At 48.5% G+C, this 19,701-nt stretch overlaps 1 protein-coding gene across 1 annotated transcript in view; it reads left to right on the top strand.

The window, feature by feature from the left end:
- The window catches only part of LOC147710161 (E3 ubiquitin-protein ligase TRIM11-like), a 117,058-nt gene that overhangs the window by 70,991 nt on the left and 26,366 nt on the right, over nt 1-19,701 (top strand). Inside the window, exon 5 of the mRNA XM_086920856.1 lies at nt 8,275-8,327. Within this exon, the coding sequence (XP_086776982.1) occupies nt 8,275-8,327 (53 nt within the window). The remainder of the gene's footprint in view (nt 1-8,274; nt 8,328-19,701) is intronic.

Below are 19,701 nucleotides of genomic sequence, written 5' to 3'. Positions count from 1 at the left end.
CAGATTCAGAGTGCAGATTGTGTGGGTGACTATGTGTGTGTGGGTGGCTTTGCGTGTGTGGCTCTGTGTGGGTGTAAAATGCAAGAGGTCATGCATTTGCGAGCGATTAAGCTATTGGCATTGTAAATGACAATGCCATTTATTTATGTTTTAAAAAAAACACATAAATAAAAATAATGTCAAGAGCAATGCCAATAGCTATAACTTTAACAAAGGCAAAACCATTGCATTGTAAATGCTTGTTTTGTAACTGAAGTGAACGCAGCTGTGGTCCGTCCAATGGAGAGCTGTGGTGTGATCGAAGGAGATGTGTTGCTGGAGGTGAAGATAGGGTCGAGCGTATGACCGGCAAGGTGGGTGGGGGTGTCAACAAGTTGTTTCAGTCCGAGATTGTTCAGGTTGTCTAGGAGTGTGGTGGTGTTTTTGTCGTTTTTCTTTTCCATGTGGAAGTTGAGGTCTCCCAGTAGAATGTAGTCCTCGGAGGGGAGGGCGTGTGGGCTGATGAAGTCAGTGATGTCTTCGTTGAACTGTGTGCGGGTTCCTGGTGGTCTGTAGATGAGGGTGCCTCTAAGAGTGGTCTTGGGGTCGGTGTGGATCTGGAAGTGAAGGTGTTCGGCGGTAGCGAGGTTATCGTCGGAACTGGTCGTGATGCGGATGGTGTTCTTATGGACGATGGCGATGCCTCCTCCTGTTTGGTTGGTGCGATCTTTTCGGATGATCTTGTAGGCGTCCGGGATGGCTATGGCGATGTCGGGCGCTGATGAGGCGTTCATCCACGTTTCTGTGAGGAAGGCGACGTCCGGTGATGCAGTGTCTAGTAGGTCCCAGAGTTCAGTGGCGCGTCTGTGGACCGAGCGGGTGTTCAATAGGATGCACTTCAGGAGGTTAGAGTTGGAGCTGTGTTTGGAGTTATTGGGTTTGGTGAGGGTCTTGTTACAGGCGAATTTACAGGAATGGCAGGTGAAGGGTCCATGGGTGTGTCCTGGGGCAGCTTCGCAGCATTGTGGTGTGCGTCCGGGGTTAAGGGTGAAGAGGGTAGCGGCGTCGTACGTTATGCGGGTGGAGTGGGGTTTGCGGGAGCCAGGGGGTCTGGCGCTGGGCGCGGTCCAGGCGCGGACGGGCGTAGACGGGCTTACCTTTGGCGCACCTTCGGCGCGCATGAGGCGCGACCGCTGCGCGTGAATGCTGCGCGCAAAAGCATCTGTCATATGTGGATAGTGGGAGGGGGAGGGGCTAGGGAGGGTCAGCTGGGAGGCGGGAGCGGGGTGGAGACCCGGGCAGAGAGACACAACAACAACAACAACAAAATGGCCGGCAGCGTAAAACGGAACAGGGAGCTAATACGATGCAAAAGGCAGTGGCCCGGTATAATCAGGCACGCCTCGAACAGCGCAGCACTAATGAAAAAGGAGACTGTACTTGTAGCTCGCTTTGGCGATGTAGCGCTACGATGTCACAAACATAAAAATGATTTAGTAGTCAAGGCAGTATAGCGATGACACAATGATTTACAAAATGAATTAGCACGCGAGGTAGTTTAGCGCTACTTATGTCAATGAGCAAAGTAATACAAGCAATGCAGCACAAAATGAATTAGCAGTCAGGGCAGTCTAGCGATGACACGATGATTTACAAAATGAATTAGCAGGCGAGGTAGTTTAGCGCTACTTATGTCAATGAGCAAAGTAATACAAGCAATGCAGCAATTTAATCAGCAACTTAGTCCAGCAATGTGAATTAGCAAATTGATCTAGCAAAAGCATTGGTGAAGCGCTACGATACCAGGCTGCAAGGCTAGGCAGGTCGGGGAGCATTGTGGGGAGCGACCGCGTCTGTAGTGAACAGGACAGTAAAGTGCTGCCTCCTGAATGTGTGGGAGGCCACGGATCTGGGCCGCATGGAGCAAATATGGTTCACCCTAGGCCACATGGTCCCCAAAAGGAAGATAGCAAGATTGTGGAGAGCAGAATCACCACCACAGCTCAAGGATTGGAGGCGTGATATGGACTGGTGATGGTGGCGGAGAAGGTGATCTATGAGGGTCGCGGTTGCCCCCGTAAGTGGGAAAAGATTTGGGGTACCTGGAATGAACTTCTGCTCTGCTTCAGGAATGAGGTCCTCTTTAATGGCCAAGGGCGGGAATCTAGTCACAAATGTATGTAGTGATGTAGACTTATGATAACGTCGAGTTCCAACTTGTGTGAAGTGGGGGATCCTGTCTCTATTATGTATCTCTACAAAGCCTGATGATATTGATTGGATTTTCCTGTCGTCTTATATTCAATAAAAATGTGATAAAAAAAGTCTACACTCTGTAAGCCTGTACCCTGTCATGGTCCAGGTGTTGTGTTGCAAGAGTCTCCATTGTAGCGCTATACCATCTCAGGAGCCAGGCATCTTATTACATGAGTCTACACTCTGTAAGCCTCTAAAATGTCAGGATCCAGGCATTGTATTACTGGTCTGCACTTTGTACACCTATCCCATGTCAGGAGCCAGGCGACATATTACAAGAGTCTACAGCCTGTGCCATGTCAGGATTCGGCATCGTATTACAGGGGCCTACACTCCGTACGCCTATACCATGTTGTGGTCCAGAAGTTGTCGTACAGGAGTCTACAATCTGTGAGCCTGTAACTTGTCAGAAACCAGGCATCCTATTACAAGGGCCTACACTGTGTACGCCTTTACCATGTAAGCATCTGTGCATCGTATTACAGGGGTGTACACTCTGTAAGGTTACACCATGTCAGGAGCCAGGTGTCATATTACAGGACACTATACTTTGTAAGGATACATCATGTCATCAGCGAGGCGTCATATTACAAGAGTCAACGCTCTGTGAGGTTACACCATGTCAGGAGCCAGGTGTCATATTACAGGACACTATACTTTGTAAGGATACATCATGTCATCAGCGAGGCGTCATATTACAAGAGTCTACGCTCTGTAAGGCTAATCCATATCCGGATCCCTGCGTTGTATCACAAGAGTGCACAGTCTATAATGCCTACAGGCCAACAACAGGGTCGGGCAGGTCCAGGCAGGTCAAGTTGGTACTGGTCAGCAGGGCAATTGCAGGGAGGTCTCTAGAAGCTTGTGGTGTCAATGTCTCTCACACAGGAGATCAGTCAACTAACCCCTAGAGTCACTCTGGGTAGCCTGTGACCTAGGCAAGCAGGTCCAACCCTTCCTCTTCAGACAGCAATGCAGTCCTTCTAGCAGCAGGGCAGTCCTTCCAGGAGCAGGGCAGTCCTTCCAGCAGCAGGGCAGTCCTTCCAGCAGCAGGGCAGTCCTTCCAGCAGCAGGGCAGTCCTTCCAGCAGCAGGGCAGTCCTTCCAGCAGCAGGGCAGTCCTTCCAGCAGCAGGGCAGTCCTTCCCGCAGCAGGGCAGTCCTTCCAGCAGCAGGGCAGTCCAGGGCAGTCCTTGCAGCAGCAGGGCAGTCCTTCGAGCAGCAGGGCAGTCCTTCGAGCAGCAGGGCAGTCCTTCCAGCAGCAGGGCAGTCCTTCCAGCAGCAGGGCAGTCCTTCCAGCAGCAGGGCAGTCCTTCCAGCAGCGGGGCAGTCCTTGCAGCAGCAGGGCAGTCCTTCCAGCAGCAGGGCAGTCCTTCCAGCAGCAGGGCAGTCCTTCCAGCAGCAGGGCAGTCCTTCCAGCAGCAGGGCAGTCCTTCCCGCAGCAGGGCAGTCCTTCCAGCAGCAGGGCAGTCCTTCCAGCAGCAGGGCAGTCCAGGGCAGTCCTTGCAGCAGCAGGGCAGTCCTTCGAGCAGCAGGGCAGTCCTTCCAGCAGCAGGGCAGTCCTTCCAGCAGCAGGGCAGTCCTTCCAGAGGCGGAGAAGTATGCTGCGCTAATCCCATTAAAAGTTCTAGAACAGGGAAGACGGGCTCTACAGTTGCAGGGTTTGTGTGTTTATTGATCCAAGGTCCTAGAGCAGCGATAAAGGGGTTTAAAGTTGTAGGTATTGCGTGCTAACCCCACCAAGGGTCTAGAGCAGAGATGATGGTGGTTACACTTGCAGGGATTATGTGCCTGTCTCCCTCTGTAGTGAGGGTATGTGAGCAGAGAACTGTGGGCAGAGATCTCTGGGCAGAGATCTCCCAAAGTACTGGAGCTTTTGAGCATTCATCATTGCTGATAACAATATTTCCATTACCCACTGTGTGCAGCGTAACAACCTGAGAAGGTTGAAAGGGTGAGTTTGCTTTGCTGGATTTCACAGTTATGTCTTACAGGTCAGACAGATGCCAGCAGTGTGTACTTCCCTCACTGAGCCCTCTTGTAAACTTGAGAATATATTTTTAGAGGGGTTTGTGCTCTAAAGTTCTAGATCAGTGATGATGGAGTTTGCAGTAACAGAGGGTGTGTGCTAATCCTTCCGAGGTAGTAGAGGAATGGTTTACATATTCTTGTCCTTAAATCACCATCCAGCTAAGTGACCTGTGAGCCAAGACGCCTCCACCCGGAGCGTCCAGCGTACATGCATGCTGAATATTTCTTATAGTTTTGCCCTTTTCTAGGAAGGAGAACTGCCCATTTCTCAGCAAGAGAGAAGTATAATCATAGGATGTTACGATTTACTTTGCCATATCACAAAGGGACGCCATCTTTTCTCTTCTGAGGCCAACTTGCGGTCCAAGTCCAGTCTACTGACATCTCTTACAGATCTTAGCCTTTCTGATACCTTTGGCGGGTCGGGAGTAATCCATTTCTTACAGATTTCCTTTATTGCTATAAATATCAGAAAAAATATACATGTATATATAAATATCCAAGTTTAACTCATCCTAGTAAGGGCACAAGTCCATTTCAAATAGGATAAGGCAGGGGCTTACCTTAAGTTTTTCAGCCAATAAATTCTTGAAACACCTGAGTTACATTCCTCCGGAAGAAGGCCAACGGCAATCCATAAACATGCCATTCGTATATTGTCCGCTTCTGTGTCACCGCACTTCCTATATTTTGATGGTTCCAACATGGTCTTTCTTAGCTAACTTCGCTGGTGACCAATAAGCTCTATGGAGAGTCAACAAATTATTCTTTTTAAGTTGTGCTGGTTTGACCAGAGTGTATGACAGATGTAAAGATACGCGCCATAATGGCTCTGTAGCCAGCTCTGGAAGATCCTTTTCCCAGTGCAGGGATGGAACTCCCATTTTCTCATCTGCCGTAGAACTAAATATCCAATACCACTGGAGATTTTCCCACCTTTAAAGGAGATCATCTCTATCATGGTGTTGCTTGAACATAAAAGATCTTTGAAAAACAAGAGAGCAGAGGCATTTGGCAAAACAGGAACCGCTAGTTCCAATAAACATAGCGGCCGGGAGAACAGTTACAGGCACAGGGTCAAATTTCAATCACTCTGTAGCAGTCTTATATAAAGTTCATTATTGGCAGGAAAATTATTCTAGCGATCCTTGTATGGCGAGGAATACAAGTTGCTGCCTCTGGAGTCATAAATGATTTTAAATGTATAATCCAGGTAGGCCTCGATCTTGCATGGACACAATGCGGCCAGTGGGTAACGTGTTCTGATTGGCTATAAGCCCATTACAAAATAATGGGGTAATCCAATAATTGCCAGAAATTCTGGGCACAATGAGGTAATGAACAAGTGGTCCGTGACTGCTTTAGAGAAGAGTCATTTATAATTTATCATGTGTGTGTTGCTTAATTAAGTCAAACACTGGTAAGACATACCAACAATGAACACAACAACATACCCTGCTATCTAAGATAGCATTTTTCAAAACGTACAGTCAATGTAAAACACAAAAGCGCCAAAGAATTGCTCAAGTCCAGTATATTTAATTTCATATACTTGAAACAGATCAAAAGGTAATTTAGACAAAAGGAAAGTACAAAGATTGCTCAAGGGACGGGAGACGAATGGGTGTGCTAGTGATGGGTCGGGAAAAGTGAATAGTCACTAATATTCAGAGTTTATACATTTTTAATGCTTAGGCAATGGACTGGTAAAGAGACCAGTACAGAAAGGCCTGTCCCAAACCGATTATTTATAACATTTTTTACAGGTTTTTTTCAAATGCATAAATGCAACATAAAGTGAAGAGGATGGGATGAGATACAGGCCGTTGATGGGTGGGGTGCGTCGACGTTTCGACTCTGCTTGTGCATAGAGGGTAACTTATACCTCCGCTGTGAGTCTTCTTCAGGACGAAAGGGGGGCAACCTAGGGGTGAAAGATCAACTGTGTGTTAATTGGCGCCTATCACCCAATCCGCGAGAGAATTGAGTGATGTTATAGTCCTAACCTAATCCTGGTGCCACACAGGCATCTCAGGTCAACCACTGGAGGTTGAGTAGTTAATGGCTCTGTCAGGCTTTCTGTGGAAAACCAATACTAAACTTAGTATGCATACAATTCTGCAATGTGACGCAAGGTATGAGGTGACTCTGATTCTGCACTCACCCATTAGTAGCGAGCTGAAATCCACTCATGGGGGCCCACCTTGTGAAGTCCTCACCGGTATTTAAAACCGACAATTAATTAGAACATGGTCATCAGACATTTGAATTAATCTGTCAAGACCTGCAAGTTAAGGAGATGGAACGAAGTTAATAAGGGTTAAAAGCTGCCAAAGTAAAGCTTGTCGTTTTGGCAGTGGTTTCAGAAATTTACCTGAAATGAAAAGCTGGGCGTACATATTTCAATTCATATTCACAAGCGGTGTATATACATGGAGTGCATACATATTACTAATCCTATTTACATGCGGTGTATATACATGGAGTGATAAGGAATCTAATGTACTCTGCCTATTTAGAAACTATAAAGTTGGCGCTGGGTAGCAATATAGCCTGCCTATATACATCCTACGAGCTATATATGCTGTGTCCGAATGTGCAGGTCTAAGGACCAAGGTTCTGGATGGGGGTGTTTAGCCCAAACTCAAAGTTGCCGCCTGTCTGGCTATCTCCTCGTATTCGTTCAACCCCCTAAGTGCTGTGTCAAATGTGTGAATCCATTTACACTCACAATAGTTCAGGGTGTTGGAGAAATTCCCACCCCTTGGGTTCCTTTGGACTTTTTCGATCACCCACCCTTTTAGGCTCTCGGCCGAGTGCCCAAAGGTGATAAAGCGTTCTACTAGTGGGGCACCTTGTACCCCACACCGTATTCTACTACAGTGTTGTAAGACACAGGTTTTGACTTTCTGCGTTGTTTACCAAATATATAAAAAGTTACAGGGGCATGAGTTGGCATATATGACCCCTGAGGAGTTACAATTGGTGTGATCTCTCTTTGTGTACGTGTAGACACTTAAGACGGCCCTTGATGGGGGTGATGTTCCATGGTGGTAACTGGGCACTGTTGGGTTTGGGTGGAAGTAAAGATTTCACCAAAAAGTTCCTGATACTTTCCCTTTTCTAAAGGCATGCATGGTGGGGTTTGGTATACCCAGATCGTCAGCAACCAGGTGGCAATGTTTGTTCACAGTTTTCCGAATGTCATTGCTCTTGGTGTAATAGGTCGTGACACAAGTTAATCTGTCCCTTGAGCAACCTTTGTACCTTCCTTTTGTCTAAATTAACTTTTGATCTGGTTCAAGTATATAAAATTAAATATACTGGACTTAAAAAATTCTTTGACACTTTCGTGTTTTACATTGACTGTACGTTTTGAAAAATGCTATCCTAGATAGCAGGGTATGTTGTTGTGTTCATTGTTGGTATGTCTTACCAGTGTTTGACTTAATTAAGCAACACACACATGATAAATTATAAATTACTCTTCTCTAAAGCAGTCACGGACCACTTGTTTATTACCTGATTGGCTATATATTCCTAACTAATGTGGCATCTGAATATATGGTGTTTTCAGAGCACACGTAACCCCTCCAGCCATGTGCATTATTGGGGCCAATCTCCGGCTGTGTGTACTTTATATACACAAGACCCCACCAGAAGCAGATGTAACCCGTTAGTCAGCCCCCCCCTCTCACTGAGCTGACCACCGCTCATAGACGACCCAATCTGAGGCACTCCGTGGACTCACATGAAGCACACTGGTCTCACTGAGCTATCTGCCATAGAACACCCACATCCTGTCATAAGATGTTAAAGGTACTTTTGGATATCGTTAGACCTTTGACTGTTGTGTATGAACAGTAACTCACACTGAGCTCTAGTCCGCAGGCGCTGCTCTTAATACTGAATCTTATTTCAAATACGGGTCTTATGTGATGTTCGTCCTTTGTTCCTGTAGCTGTCATTGCTCTTTAATACCAATATGATGTGTGTGTTATTTATTACAGGTGTAATAATGTGAAGATTCAGTGCCCAGAGTTGGTGGTGAAGAGTTATAAAGGTAAATATCATTGCGACGATTAGATCTGTATGTTATGGTTCATGAAAATGATGTGGTATGGTATGGTTTTGTGTGGTATGGTATGGAATGTTATGTTATGTTCGTATGGTATGGGATAGTAAGGGATGAGATTGTGTATGGTATGGTGTTGTATGGTTTGGAACGTTATGATTGGATGGGATGGTGTGGTGTGCTATGGGTTGGTATCATGGTGTAATATGGTGTGATGGGATGGCGTGGTGAGATGGTGTGGTGTGGATTGGTGTGGTGTGCTATGGAACGGTATGGCATGGAATGTTATGGTGGTATGGTATGGGGTAGGAAGGGATTAGATGCGATTGGATGGTGTGGATTGGATTTTTATGGAATGGTATGTTATGGCGGTATGGTATAGAACGTTATGATGGTATGGTGTGATCTGATATGGGGTGGGATCATAGTATAATATGGATGGCATGGAATTGCACCTCAGAATTTGGCATTTACTGCATAACTGTGTTCCAGAGTTCTAGCTCCAACAGTGACCTAACACATGCTTCTGCAAAGACCCAGCACATACTGACCTATCGCATGCACCTACACTGACCTAGCGCATGCTCCTACACTGACCTAGCGCATGCACCTACACTGACCTAGGGCATGCACCTACACTGCCCCAGCGCATGCACCTACACTGACCTAGCACATGCACCCACACTGACCTAGCACATGCATCTACACTGACCTAGCACATGCACCTACACTGACCCAGCGCATGCACCCACACTGACCTAGCACATGGTTCTACACTGACCTAGCACATGCACCCACACTGACCTAGCACATGCGCCCACACTGACCTAGCACATGGTTCTACACTGACCTAGCACATGCACCCACACTGACCTAGCACATGCACCCACACTGACCTAGCTCGTGTACCTACACTGTCCTAGTTCGTGCACTTACCCTGAGCTACCCCATGCACCTACACTGACCTAGCGCATACTTCTACTCTGATCTAACGTATGCACCTATAGTGACGTAGTGTATGAACCTACACTGACCTAGGACATGTACCTACGCTGGCCTAGCGCATGCACCTACACTGACCTAGCGCATATAGCTACTCTGATGTAGTGCATCCATCTACAATGCAGGTTAGTATATGACTGGTACTGTATACCTTAGAGTGGATCTGTCATTCTGTGCCATCAAATGCAGTGTACTGACTGGTACTGTATACCTTCGAGTAGCTCTCTCGTTCTGTACCATCTAATATAGATTACTAACTAGTACAGTATGTCTTGGATCAATTCTGTTTTCTGTACAATCTAATGCACTGTACTGGCGATTACATTATAGCTTGGAGTAGCTCTGTACCATCTAATGCAGTGTACTGACTAGTACTCTATACTTTCCAATAACTCTCTCACTCTGTACCATGTAATGCAGTGTACTGACTAGTACTGTATACCTTCTAATAACTCTCTCACTCTGTACCATGTAATGCAGTGTACTGACTAGTACTGTATACCTTCTAATAACTCTCTCACTCTGTACCACGTAAAGAAGTACTGACTAGTGCTGTATACCTCTAGTAGCTTTCCTTCCCTACAGCATCCATTGCGGTGTACTGTTTACTACTGTATACCTTTGAAGTATTTGAAGTAGCTTTGTCACTCTGTGACTTCTAATAGAGTGTACTGACTAGTACAGATCACCTTCTAGCACCTTTGAGATGCACCCCAGTTGCAGAACATTTGCCCCAAGATTTCTCATCCTTTTCTACCTGAAGGACAGCTGTCGTAGCCTGGTTTATTTTTGAGAAGCAGCTTCACCTCTTGTAAGCCTTTTATTTCCTCCTAGTTCTTGTTTCTGCTCTAACTTTGCTGCTTTAAGACTCTTATTTTCCAGTAGTGGGGAAACTTCCAGTAGTAAGGTTGGATCTAATTGTAACAAGGGTTTGATTACCATGTCACTATTTATTCGACTGGGGTCCGTTTTGATCACTGTGAGTATCTGCCGTCTGAATTTGGTCCAGCTCCTCTCCCAGCGTGTTAACTGAGTCTGTTCTGTTAGCAGTTATTTTTTAGGTCTCGCCTAGGCAGCGCGCATGCGCTGCACTAGGAGGGCCTTTAGCCATTGGTCTTCACTTTTCAAGCGCTGCCCTCGTGCCTGTGGCGTCATCCACCTTGCAGGGTCGAGCAGTGGCGTGCCACAAGCACAAGTGCAATGCTTGAAAAGTGAAGACCTCGCGATCATGCACGCACGCACCACTCCCGGGCTTGTTCTGTTAGTTGCTCTCTCTATAAGCAGAGAGAAGTGTGTATATAGGTTCGAGGCATGTGGGCTGCTGAATTCATATCTGTGCATAGTCCGCCACCTAGTGTTGGGTCCGGATGATTGCACATTGTTGTCCTGGAAGAGTCTTCGAAGTATCACGAGATAGGTGGCTCCTCCCCTGGACTACAGTGCGCATGGGCATCGCCTCCATCCCCAGATTGTTTTTTTCCGCCATCGGGTTCGGATGTGTTTTCGGTTCCCTCTATCGGAATCGATAGTTGTTCTACTTTTACTCGAGACCAAAAGGTCTTTAGGCTGGGCGTCGGTATAGTTGCGCTCGGGTTTCTTACTGACTCTCAGCTCCGATCTCCTACTACCCTTCCACGTGCTTTCGACGCGGACGGGCCTACACTACAACCTTTGCTATGGAGCGGACTCCATTCAAGAAGTGTCCGCTGTGTCACTCTAAATACTCGCACCTCGACGTGCACCCCGTGTGCAATACATGCTTGTCACCGGATCACCGTGAAGACACCTGCATGGCGTGTTCCAAATTTAGGAGTAAGAAAACTCTGAAGATTCGCCGGGCTAATCGGCTCCAGGCTCAATTGTCGGCTTCGGCGCCCCCCGCCTGATGACATCTTTCAGGAATCTGTCGAGGAAGAAGACGACGTACTAGGATCGGACTCTGGCCCCGCGTCTGAGGAAGAGACCTATGACGCGGATGAGGAGGCCTACGACGAAGTCTCCGGTGAGGTAGGGGACGACGAACTAATTTGTGCCACGATGGGTGATAGCTCAGAGGAAGAGCATCCCCAACCAGACTCTGGGGTTACTCCCCGTCATACGGCCCAGGTCGAGGGATCGCCTTCGGGCCTTACCCAAGATCTAACTTTGAGTCCTACGTCCCCGCCCCCGGGCCCGGTCACGGACATTTCTACCAAGAAACCGAAAGTGAAGCCAACTGGTCTCGCACCTTCGGATGCGAAACCGAAACCGAAAGTGGCGCTGGTGAAGAAGGTTCTGGAGGCGTCAACTTCCACGAAACCCAAAATGGCTGACTTGAAGAGCCACGCCAAAATGGCCGACCACAAGAGCCGCGCCAAAATGGCCGACCCGAAGCCTTCTGGGTCGGCGCCGAAGGTGAAGGCACCCGACGCGGCTGCGTCGGCACCGAAAGGGGTCGCGGACCCGAAGACGGCTTCGAAGAAGCGTCACGCCGACGGTGCGCCAGGCCATGGGGCGTCGGCGCCGAAGAAAAAGACTACCGGCGACCGGGCTCTCGGAGACGAAGAGTCGCTCGAGACGGTTCAGCCCTCGGCATCCCTTGCCAAGAAGGTGGGAGAATCCTTAAAGCGGATCCAACAGTCCACTGTGGTCAGCCAGGACACTGTAGTGCCTAGGCCCACGCCGAAGTCTACCAAGGAGCAGACGCCCATTCGTTTTACCCTTCCTCCCAAGTCGGCGCCGAAGGCTTTCGCGCCTAAGCAGAGCGGACACTCTCAAGAAGTGTTGACGCCGAAGGCTGCATTGGTGGTATCGAAGCTTCGGCTCCAACCGCTGGCGGTGGAGGAACGTCGTGAGGTGATCATCGACGCCAACACCGGAAAATTATCGCTCCTCAAGCGGAAGATTACATCGGAGCCGGCCTTGGAACCTTTTAGGATTCCACTCAAGAACAAGAGAGACTCTTCGGCTCTGATGGAACCTCTGTCTCCACAGGCCCCGGAACACTCGCCGGCACACTCCCCCGTGCCTGAAGTGGACGAGGAAGAGGACGAGTACAACTATCCTGCGTACTCGGATCCGGAAGAGGAGCATGTGCCCTGGACAGCAGGAGGCGACACAGACGACCCGCAGTCGGGCCAGGACACTCAACTTTTCGCCGCGAAGACGTCCCCGACGGAGGACTCGGCGGCATTCAATGCTTTAATAGACAGAGCTGCAGCGAACCATGACGTCGAACTGCACTCCGACCCCGTGGATGCCGATTTCTTGGTCGACACCTTCTCGGTGGCCGAAAAACAAGTCAAGACACTACCGATGCTTAAAGGGGTGCTGAAGCATGCACAGGAGGTGTTCAAGGAACCCACCCGGGCGCGGGTGGTCAACCCTCGCATCGACAGGAAGTATAAGGCGGCGCCCACGGATCCCACGTACATTAAGGGACATTTGCCATTGGTCTCCCTGGTGGTGTCCAACGCTCGAAAAAGGGCGAATTCGCAGACTACTGGTGATGCTCCTCCCCCAGATAAGGAATCCAAAATATTTGAAGCATCAGGCAAACGCATTGCTGCGCAGGCAGCAAACATATGGAGGATCTCTAACACTCAAGCCCTGCTTGCACGTTATGATAGGGCCCATTATGACACATTAGAGGCCATCCTGCAACACTTGCCTGACCAATACAAGGAGGCGGGGGAGATGCTCATTCAGGAGGGTAAACTTATAACAAATGCATCCATCAAATGTGCCCTTGACGTGGCAGACACTGCCTCCAGGGCTATCAATACTAGCGTTTTACTTAGACGCCATGCCTGGCTTCGCATTTCTGGGTTCAAACCCGACATACAGACCACTATATTGGGTCAAACAGTGAATCCTGACCATCTGTTCGGCCCTGAGGTGGATGCCTCCCTAGAAAAGATGAAGAAAGATACTGAAACTGCCAAGTCTATGGGGGCTTTGCAAAGTCAGCAGTTTCGGGGGAGTTCTTTTCGCCGCTCCAATTCAAGAGGCACCTCAAGGGGCCAGGCATCCCAGTCAACGCAATACTACAAGGGTAACACCCAGTCCTCGTATAACAACAACAAGGGCAGGGGTGGCTACAGAGGCAATAATATCAAAGGCAGGGGACGTGGAAACAATGCCTCCAGGTCCACCACCTCCAACAAGCAGTGACGTCTTGTCACTTCCCCCCGATCACACGACACCTGTCGGGGGGAGACTCCAGCAGTTCCTGCCGGCGTGGAGGTCCATCACCACGGACAGGTGGGTGAGGTCTATTATCCAGTGCGGGTACTGTCTAGAACTCACGTCCGTTCCACCGGACATACCGCCAAGAGGCCGTGCTATGTCCGACGAGCATTTGACCTTGTTGCAGCAAGAAGTACTGGTCATGCTGCAAAAAGGGGCAATAGAGCTCGTTCCAGTGCAAGAACGGGGAACAGGAGTTTACTCCCTGTACTTTCTAATCCCCAAAAAGGACGGATCACTCAGGCCGATCCTGGACCTCAGGCCCCTGAACTGGTACATCAACTCGGAGCACTTCCATATGCTCACATTGCAGCAGGTACTTCCCCTGCTTCAGCAGGGGGACTTCCTAGCAACGCTGGATCTGAAGGATGCCTATTTCCATATTCCCCTGCATCCTTCCCACAGGAAGTATCTCAGATTCAAGATCTTAGACCAGCATTACCAGTTCAGAGTCCTGCCGTTCGGGGTCACCACGGCACCGAGAGTATTTACAAAGTGCCTAGCGACTGTGGCGGCGCATCTCCGTCGCCAGCACATCCATGTCTTTCCATACCTAGACGACTGGCTTATTCAGGCAAAGACGGAGCAGCAGTGCGTGGACCACGTGTCACGCACCATTCATCTCCTGCACGATCTGGGATTCTCTCTGAACTACCCAAAGTCCCATCTCCAGCCCGCCCACGTGCAACAGTATCTGGGCGCGACGATCGACACTCTGGCAGCCACTGCGCAGCCGAATTCAGTGAGAATCGCCAGTATCCAGGCGCTGATCCAACGGTTCAGACCCCAGCACTCGCTTCCAGCGAAGGTGTTCATGCAGTTGATAGGCATGATGGCCTCCTGCATCTCCATTGTCCCGCACGCGAGACTACATATGCGTCCGCTTCAGGAGTGCCTAGCACGTCAGTGGACTCAGGCTCATGGGCAACTGACAGACCTAGTGTTGGTGAGCGGTCGGGCATACAACTCTCTGCATTGGTGGAATCCACAAAACCTTTGCAAGGGCCGACCATTCCAAGAGCCTGTCCCACAGATCATCCTGACAACGGACGCCTCTCTCCAGGGATGGGGAGCGCATGTACTCCACTACACTGTGCAGGGACTATGGACACTTCAGCAAAGGAAGATGCACATCAATGTGTTGGAACTGATGGCAATCTTCATGGCCTTAAAGGCGTTCAAAGTACATCTGTGCAACAAGGTCGTGTTGATCCGGACGGACAACATGACGGCCATGTACTACATCCAGAAGCAGGGAGGCACACACTCTCCACAGCTGTCTCATCTGGCTCAGAGCATGTGGAAGTGGGCCATTCAGAGGAACATCTTTCTCATGGCAGAACATCTCCCAGGCAAGGACAATCAAATGGCGGATCTGCTCAGCAGACACAGCCATCAGATGCACGAGTGGGAGTTACATCCATCAGTACTCCAACCGTACTTCCAAAGGTGGGGTCATCCAGAGATAGACCTGTTCGCCACAAAGGAGAACGCAAAATGCCAAAGCTTCGCCGCCAGATTCCCACACCCCCAATCACAGGGCAATGCGATGTGGATGAACTGGTCAGGCAGATTTGCGTACGCTTTTCCCCCAGCACCTCTGATACCGCTGGTGGCACGCAAGCTCAGGCAACACTCGATGACGCTCATCCTGGTTGCTCCAACGTGGGCTCGCCAACCGTGGTACACCACGTTTCTGGAACTCTCCGTGGTACCGCATCAAAGGCTTCATCTCACTCCCAGCCTTCTGACGCAGAGCCATGGCGACATTCAGCACCCAGATCCGCAACAGCTCAACCTGGCGATCTGGCTCCTGAAGTCCTAGAGTTTGGCTACCTCAATCTTCCTCCCGACTGCATGGACATCATTCGGGAGGCAAGAAAGCCCACTACTAGAGCTTGTTATGCGGCTAAATGGAAGAGGTTTGTCGTCTACTGCGTGGAGCACAGCATTGACCCGCTAGACGCTTCCATTCAAAACATCATATGTTACCTCTTTCACCTGTATCGTTGTAATCTAGCTTACTCTTCCATCCGCATTCACCTGTCGGCTATGGCAGCATACCTCCAGAATAGGCAGCACCTGTCACTCTTTAAGGTCCCTGCTATCAAGGCTTTTCTGGAAGGACTCAAAAGAGTCATTCCACCAAGGACTCCACCAGCTCCGGAATGGAACCTCAATGTGGTTCTTACAAGGCTGATGGGTCCTCCCTTTGAGCCACTACACTCTTGTGAGCTGCAGTTTTTAACCTGGAAGGTTGCGTTCCTAGTAGCAATCACATCGCTACGGAGGGTTAGCGAACTGCAGGCGCTCACCATCCAAGAACCTTTCTTCCAGGTACATGCTAACAGGGTGGTGCTCCGCACTAACCCTAAGTTCTTACCAAAAGTGGTCTCACACTTTCACATAAACCAAACCATTGAATTGCCGGTGTTTTTCCAAAACCCAGAGACGCTGGCGGAGCGGATGCTCCACACCCTCGATGTAAAAAGGGCTTTGATGTATTATGTGGACAGGACAAAAGATTTCCGCAAAACCCAACAACTTTTTGTTGCTTTTGCCACACAACACAAGGGAAATGCAATCTCCAAAGCAGGAATAGCTAGATGGATAGTAAAGTGCATTCAGATCTGCTACGCTAAAGCTAAGCGCACTCTCACTATCCCACCGAGGGCCCACTCCACTAGGAAGTTGGGGGCCTCTATGGCTTTCTTAGGTAACATTCCCTTAGAAGACATCTGTAGAGCAGCCACATGGTCTACCACTCATACTTTCACTAAGCACTACTGTGTAGACGTGCATTCAAAACAGCAGGCAGCTGTTGGTCAGGCTGTTCTAAAAACACTTTTTCAGACTGCTGCAGCTGGCACGGGCGGCCGCCGCTAATGGAGGGACTGCTATGTATTCTATGCACAGATATGAATTCAGCAGCCCACATGCCTCGAACTGCAAATGCTACTTACCAGTATGCATCTGTTCTTGGCATGTAGGGCTGCTGACATTCATATCGCCCACCCTCCTCCCCGGCGCCTGTAGCAGCTGCAGTATGTATTCATATACACATATATGCTCATAGCATGGTCATCACTCACTTCTCACTCCATCTCTGCCAATGGCTAAAAACAATCTGGGGATGGAGGCGATGCCCATGCGCACTGTAGTCCAGGGGAGGAGCCACCTATCTCGTGATACTTCGAAGACTCTTCCAGGACAACAATGTGCAATCATCCGGACCCAACACTAGGTGGCGGACTATGCACAGATATGAATGTCAGCAGCCCTACATGCCAAGAACAGATGCATACTGTTAAGTAGCATTTGCAATTTGCCACAAGGCAGCGTGAGCAAGCGGAGAGCGGCTTGGAAACATGAGGCGGCATACCTGATCACCTCCAGCCTCTGATGGCGTGTTGCTGGGCAACCGTGTACACCGCCTGCACTCCCAGGTGAAACATTTGCACCCTTGTTTGTGTTGTGTGTGAGCATCCGAAGAGTAGCGGTGCTGTCCCACAGCACCTTGACCAATTATACAATAGCGTTGTACTACTTTGGCTGAGTTCGGGACTATTTTGGAATTTATTTACGAGTCACTTTCCACAACCACTACTGTGCGCCCGCCCACTTTTTGTGCATGCCGCTCTGCACCTTTCCTCCCTCCTTTTGTGCTACGTGTCCCTTCGTCTAATTACTGCGATCTTTTTGCTCCGCCATGAGACTGCCCGTAGCTCCTCTTATGTTGTTCATCCCTTCTGCCATTAGCGTACCTTGCCCTCTCCTGTGGCCAGAGCGGATCTGCTAAGCAGCCCCTCCCGTTGCTGGCTCCATTATTGCTGCCCCTGTGTGGGCTTGGTCAGGGAGGCATTTTCAGGTTGAATACAATATACACGTTCCGCATACCCCGCAGACGTACCGACCAAGATACGAGATGTCCATTAACTTGATTAGGATTCTCTAATTGTGACTGATTGGCATATGCAGAGGTAGTGCTGTGGACATCAGGCAATGTTTATATATGTGATTTTCTTTTTGCTTGTGTCACGGTGCAAGGAATTAAACAGTTATTACATCCATGTACCAGACCGAGGTCAAGACAAAAAGTCACTCTAGGTGATGCACAGCTGCTTGTTTATTGTCTCAGTTTCTGGGACACTTTAGCATCAAAGTCGGGAGCTTCTCGACAAGATGGTTGTTCTGAATGGACAGTTGACGTGGTACTCCCTTAAGTGCAGAAGTCACTTAGCAGCATTTTCCACAGCTTTATTAGTTGCCAAGATAGACTGATTCATTTTACCACACACAAGTGACCCCTGAGTGCCTGCGAATGTTGGTTCAGGGATCATAATGAAAGACTTATTCACAAGGGGTAAAGGTTCGAATCCCTGCAGTCCATTCTGTTGATCAATAGCTTTGATTGCAACGATTTGACTACCAGGCATTGGCACCTTTTGCAAGTTATGCAAGCTCATACTGACCTGTTGCTGTTCACAGATTCGGCTATGGGCAGAATCATAGACATCAACAGACCAAAATGGCAGGTGTACCGGAAGTGACATCACACATCCTTTGACCTTAATGACATCACATTAGGGGACGTATAAGACTACTACTGACTCCAAGGCATGGTGAATAGTGGCACGGCTCATGGGCCTCCATGCTAATTCAGCATCATGTCAAGGGAAACAGTGATGTGCCAGTCTCCAGCTGTGATAATTGAGAACATGAAAATGGTGAAAGGACAAAAAAAACACAGAGTACTCTTTCAAGGAACTTGGTTCCTTTGTTCATGCAGTACATAATGCAGGAAATTGACATGCAGCCCATCTCTTTGTGTGGGTGTGCAACTCTGATCATGCCAATGTCCACAATTCTTCATTCTTCAGGAAGTGGCTTAGTCAAACGAAGGTGTACTCCAGACTTCCTGCTCCATGGAAGTATAGGTGATTTCACACAAGGTGCAAACACTTGGCGTTCCATTGGTTTCTGGATAGAGGGAGAATGAGAGATAGGAGAGCAGTAGAGGAAACAGGTAGAAAAAGGACGGATATCCGTTCTGACGACTAGTAAACCCTGCTGATAACGGTAGGGTCTAAATAAATACAGGACTCTCCCAACGGTGGTGTGCTCCTCCCATTACTTAATTAAGATCTACTCACACATACATTTGGTACTAGGTAGGCTAGCCATGTAAACAACATAGATTTACACAGGAAAAGCTGGTAATCGTCTCTAAATGGTTTGATCAGCTGCTACTAGTCGTTGTCTTGGCCGATTCATGGGGCTGGTCGTCGTTTTGAGTGTATCCCTACCACACATCAATGAGCAACCTTACGAATCATGTACAGCACCCATCAGGAGACTTGTTACCCGGATCTCTTGCACAAGAAAACGCGTGGAGTCGGTCACTTGAAAGAGGGATCTACTGAGCGGTGACCCTGGGCCCAGAGCCCTGCTCAAGGCCTCGCGCATGGTCACAGATGGTCTTAATGGTGATATTACATCACTATCAACATTTTTGATGATTTCACTAAAATCATGTTTGCTGACAGTGGGAATATTGCTGTTTAATTGAGTGACCATTGCAGGGACATCTACATGTTGTGGTAGTGCAACCTTCTTGCTCATTTTAATGTCTGATTATGTGTATTGGTGGAGTTTCAAAGACATCAAGCATTATCTTTAATCAGTCAAGAAATTGGTTATGAGTGACTTTTATTGACGAGTGTAAAACAGACTTTTTTGCTCAGGCTTTATTGTTGACTGTAGCAATACATTGTTTTGATTGTTTTCCATGCTGCCTTAAACACTGATCTTGAATAAGGGATTAAACATGGCATTTTCTAGTCAGCCTAAGACTTGCTACTAATCGTGTTTTCACACTACTGCCCCATGTTTAACAACACTGAAGGGAACATTTTCTGTTGAGGTACAGTTTTTACTGTTCATCACTGTATTTGTGTTTGAAAGAAAAGATATTAAAATAAAAGTAAATATCCCATCATTCAACACAAAATACCATTCCACATAATTACACTTATAACACACAATCTCACTCCACATAGTTCCAGTACACTCAATACCACATAATTACTATCTGCATAATTCCACTGCACACCATGCCACATAATTCCACTAC

The sequence above is a fragment of the Lissotriton vulgaris genome, chromosome 5, assembly GCF_964263255.1.
Source record: "Lissotriton vulgaris chromosome 5, aLisVul1.2, whole genome shotgun sequence".
In the NCBI taxonomy this organism is placed as follows: domain Eukaryota; kingdom Metazoa; phylum Chordata; class Amphibia; order Caudata; family Salamandridae; genus Lissotriton; species Lissotriton vulgaris.
Note: the sequence above shows the minus strand (reverse complement) of the source record. Positions and strands in the feature narration are given on the sequence as shown.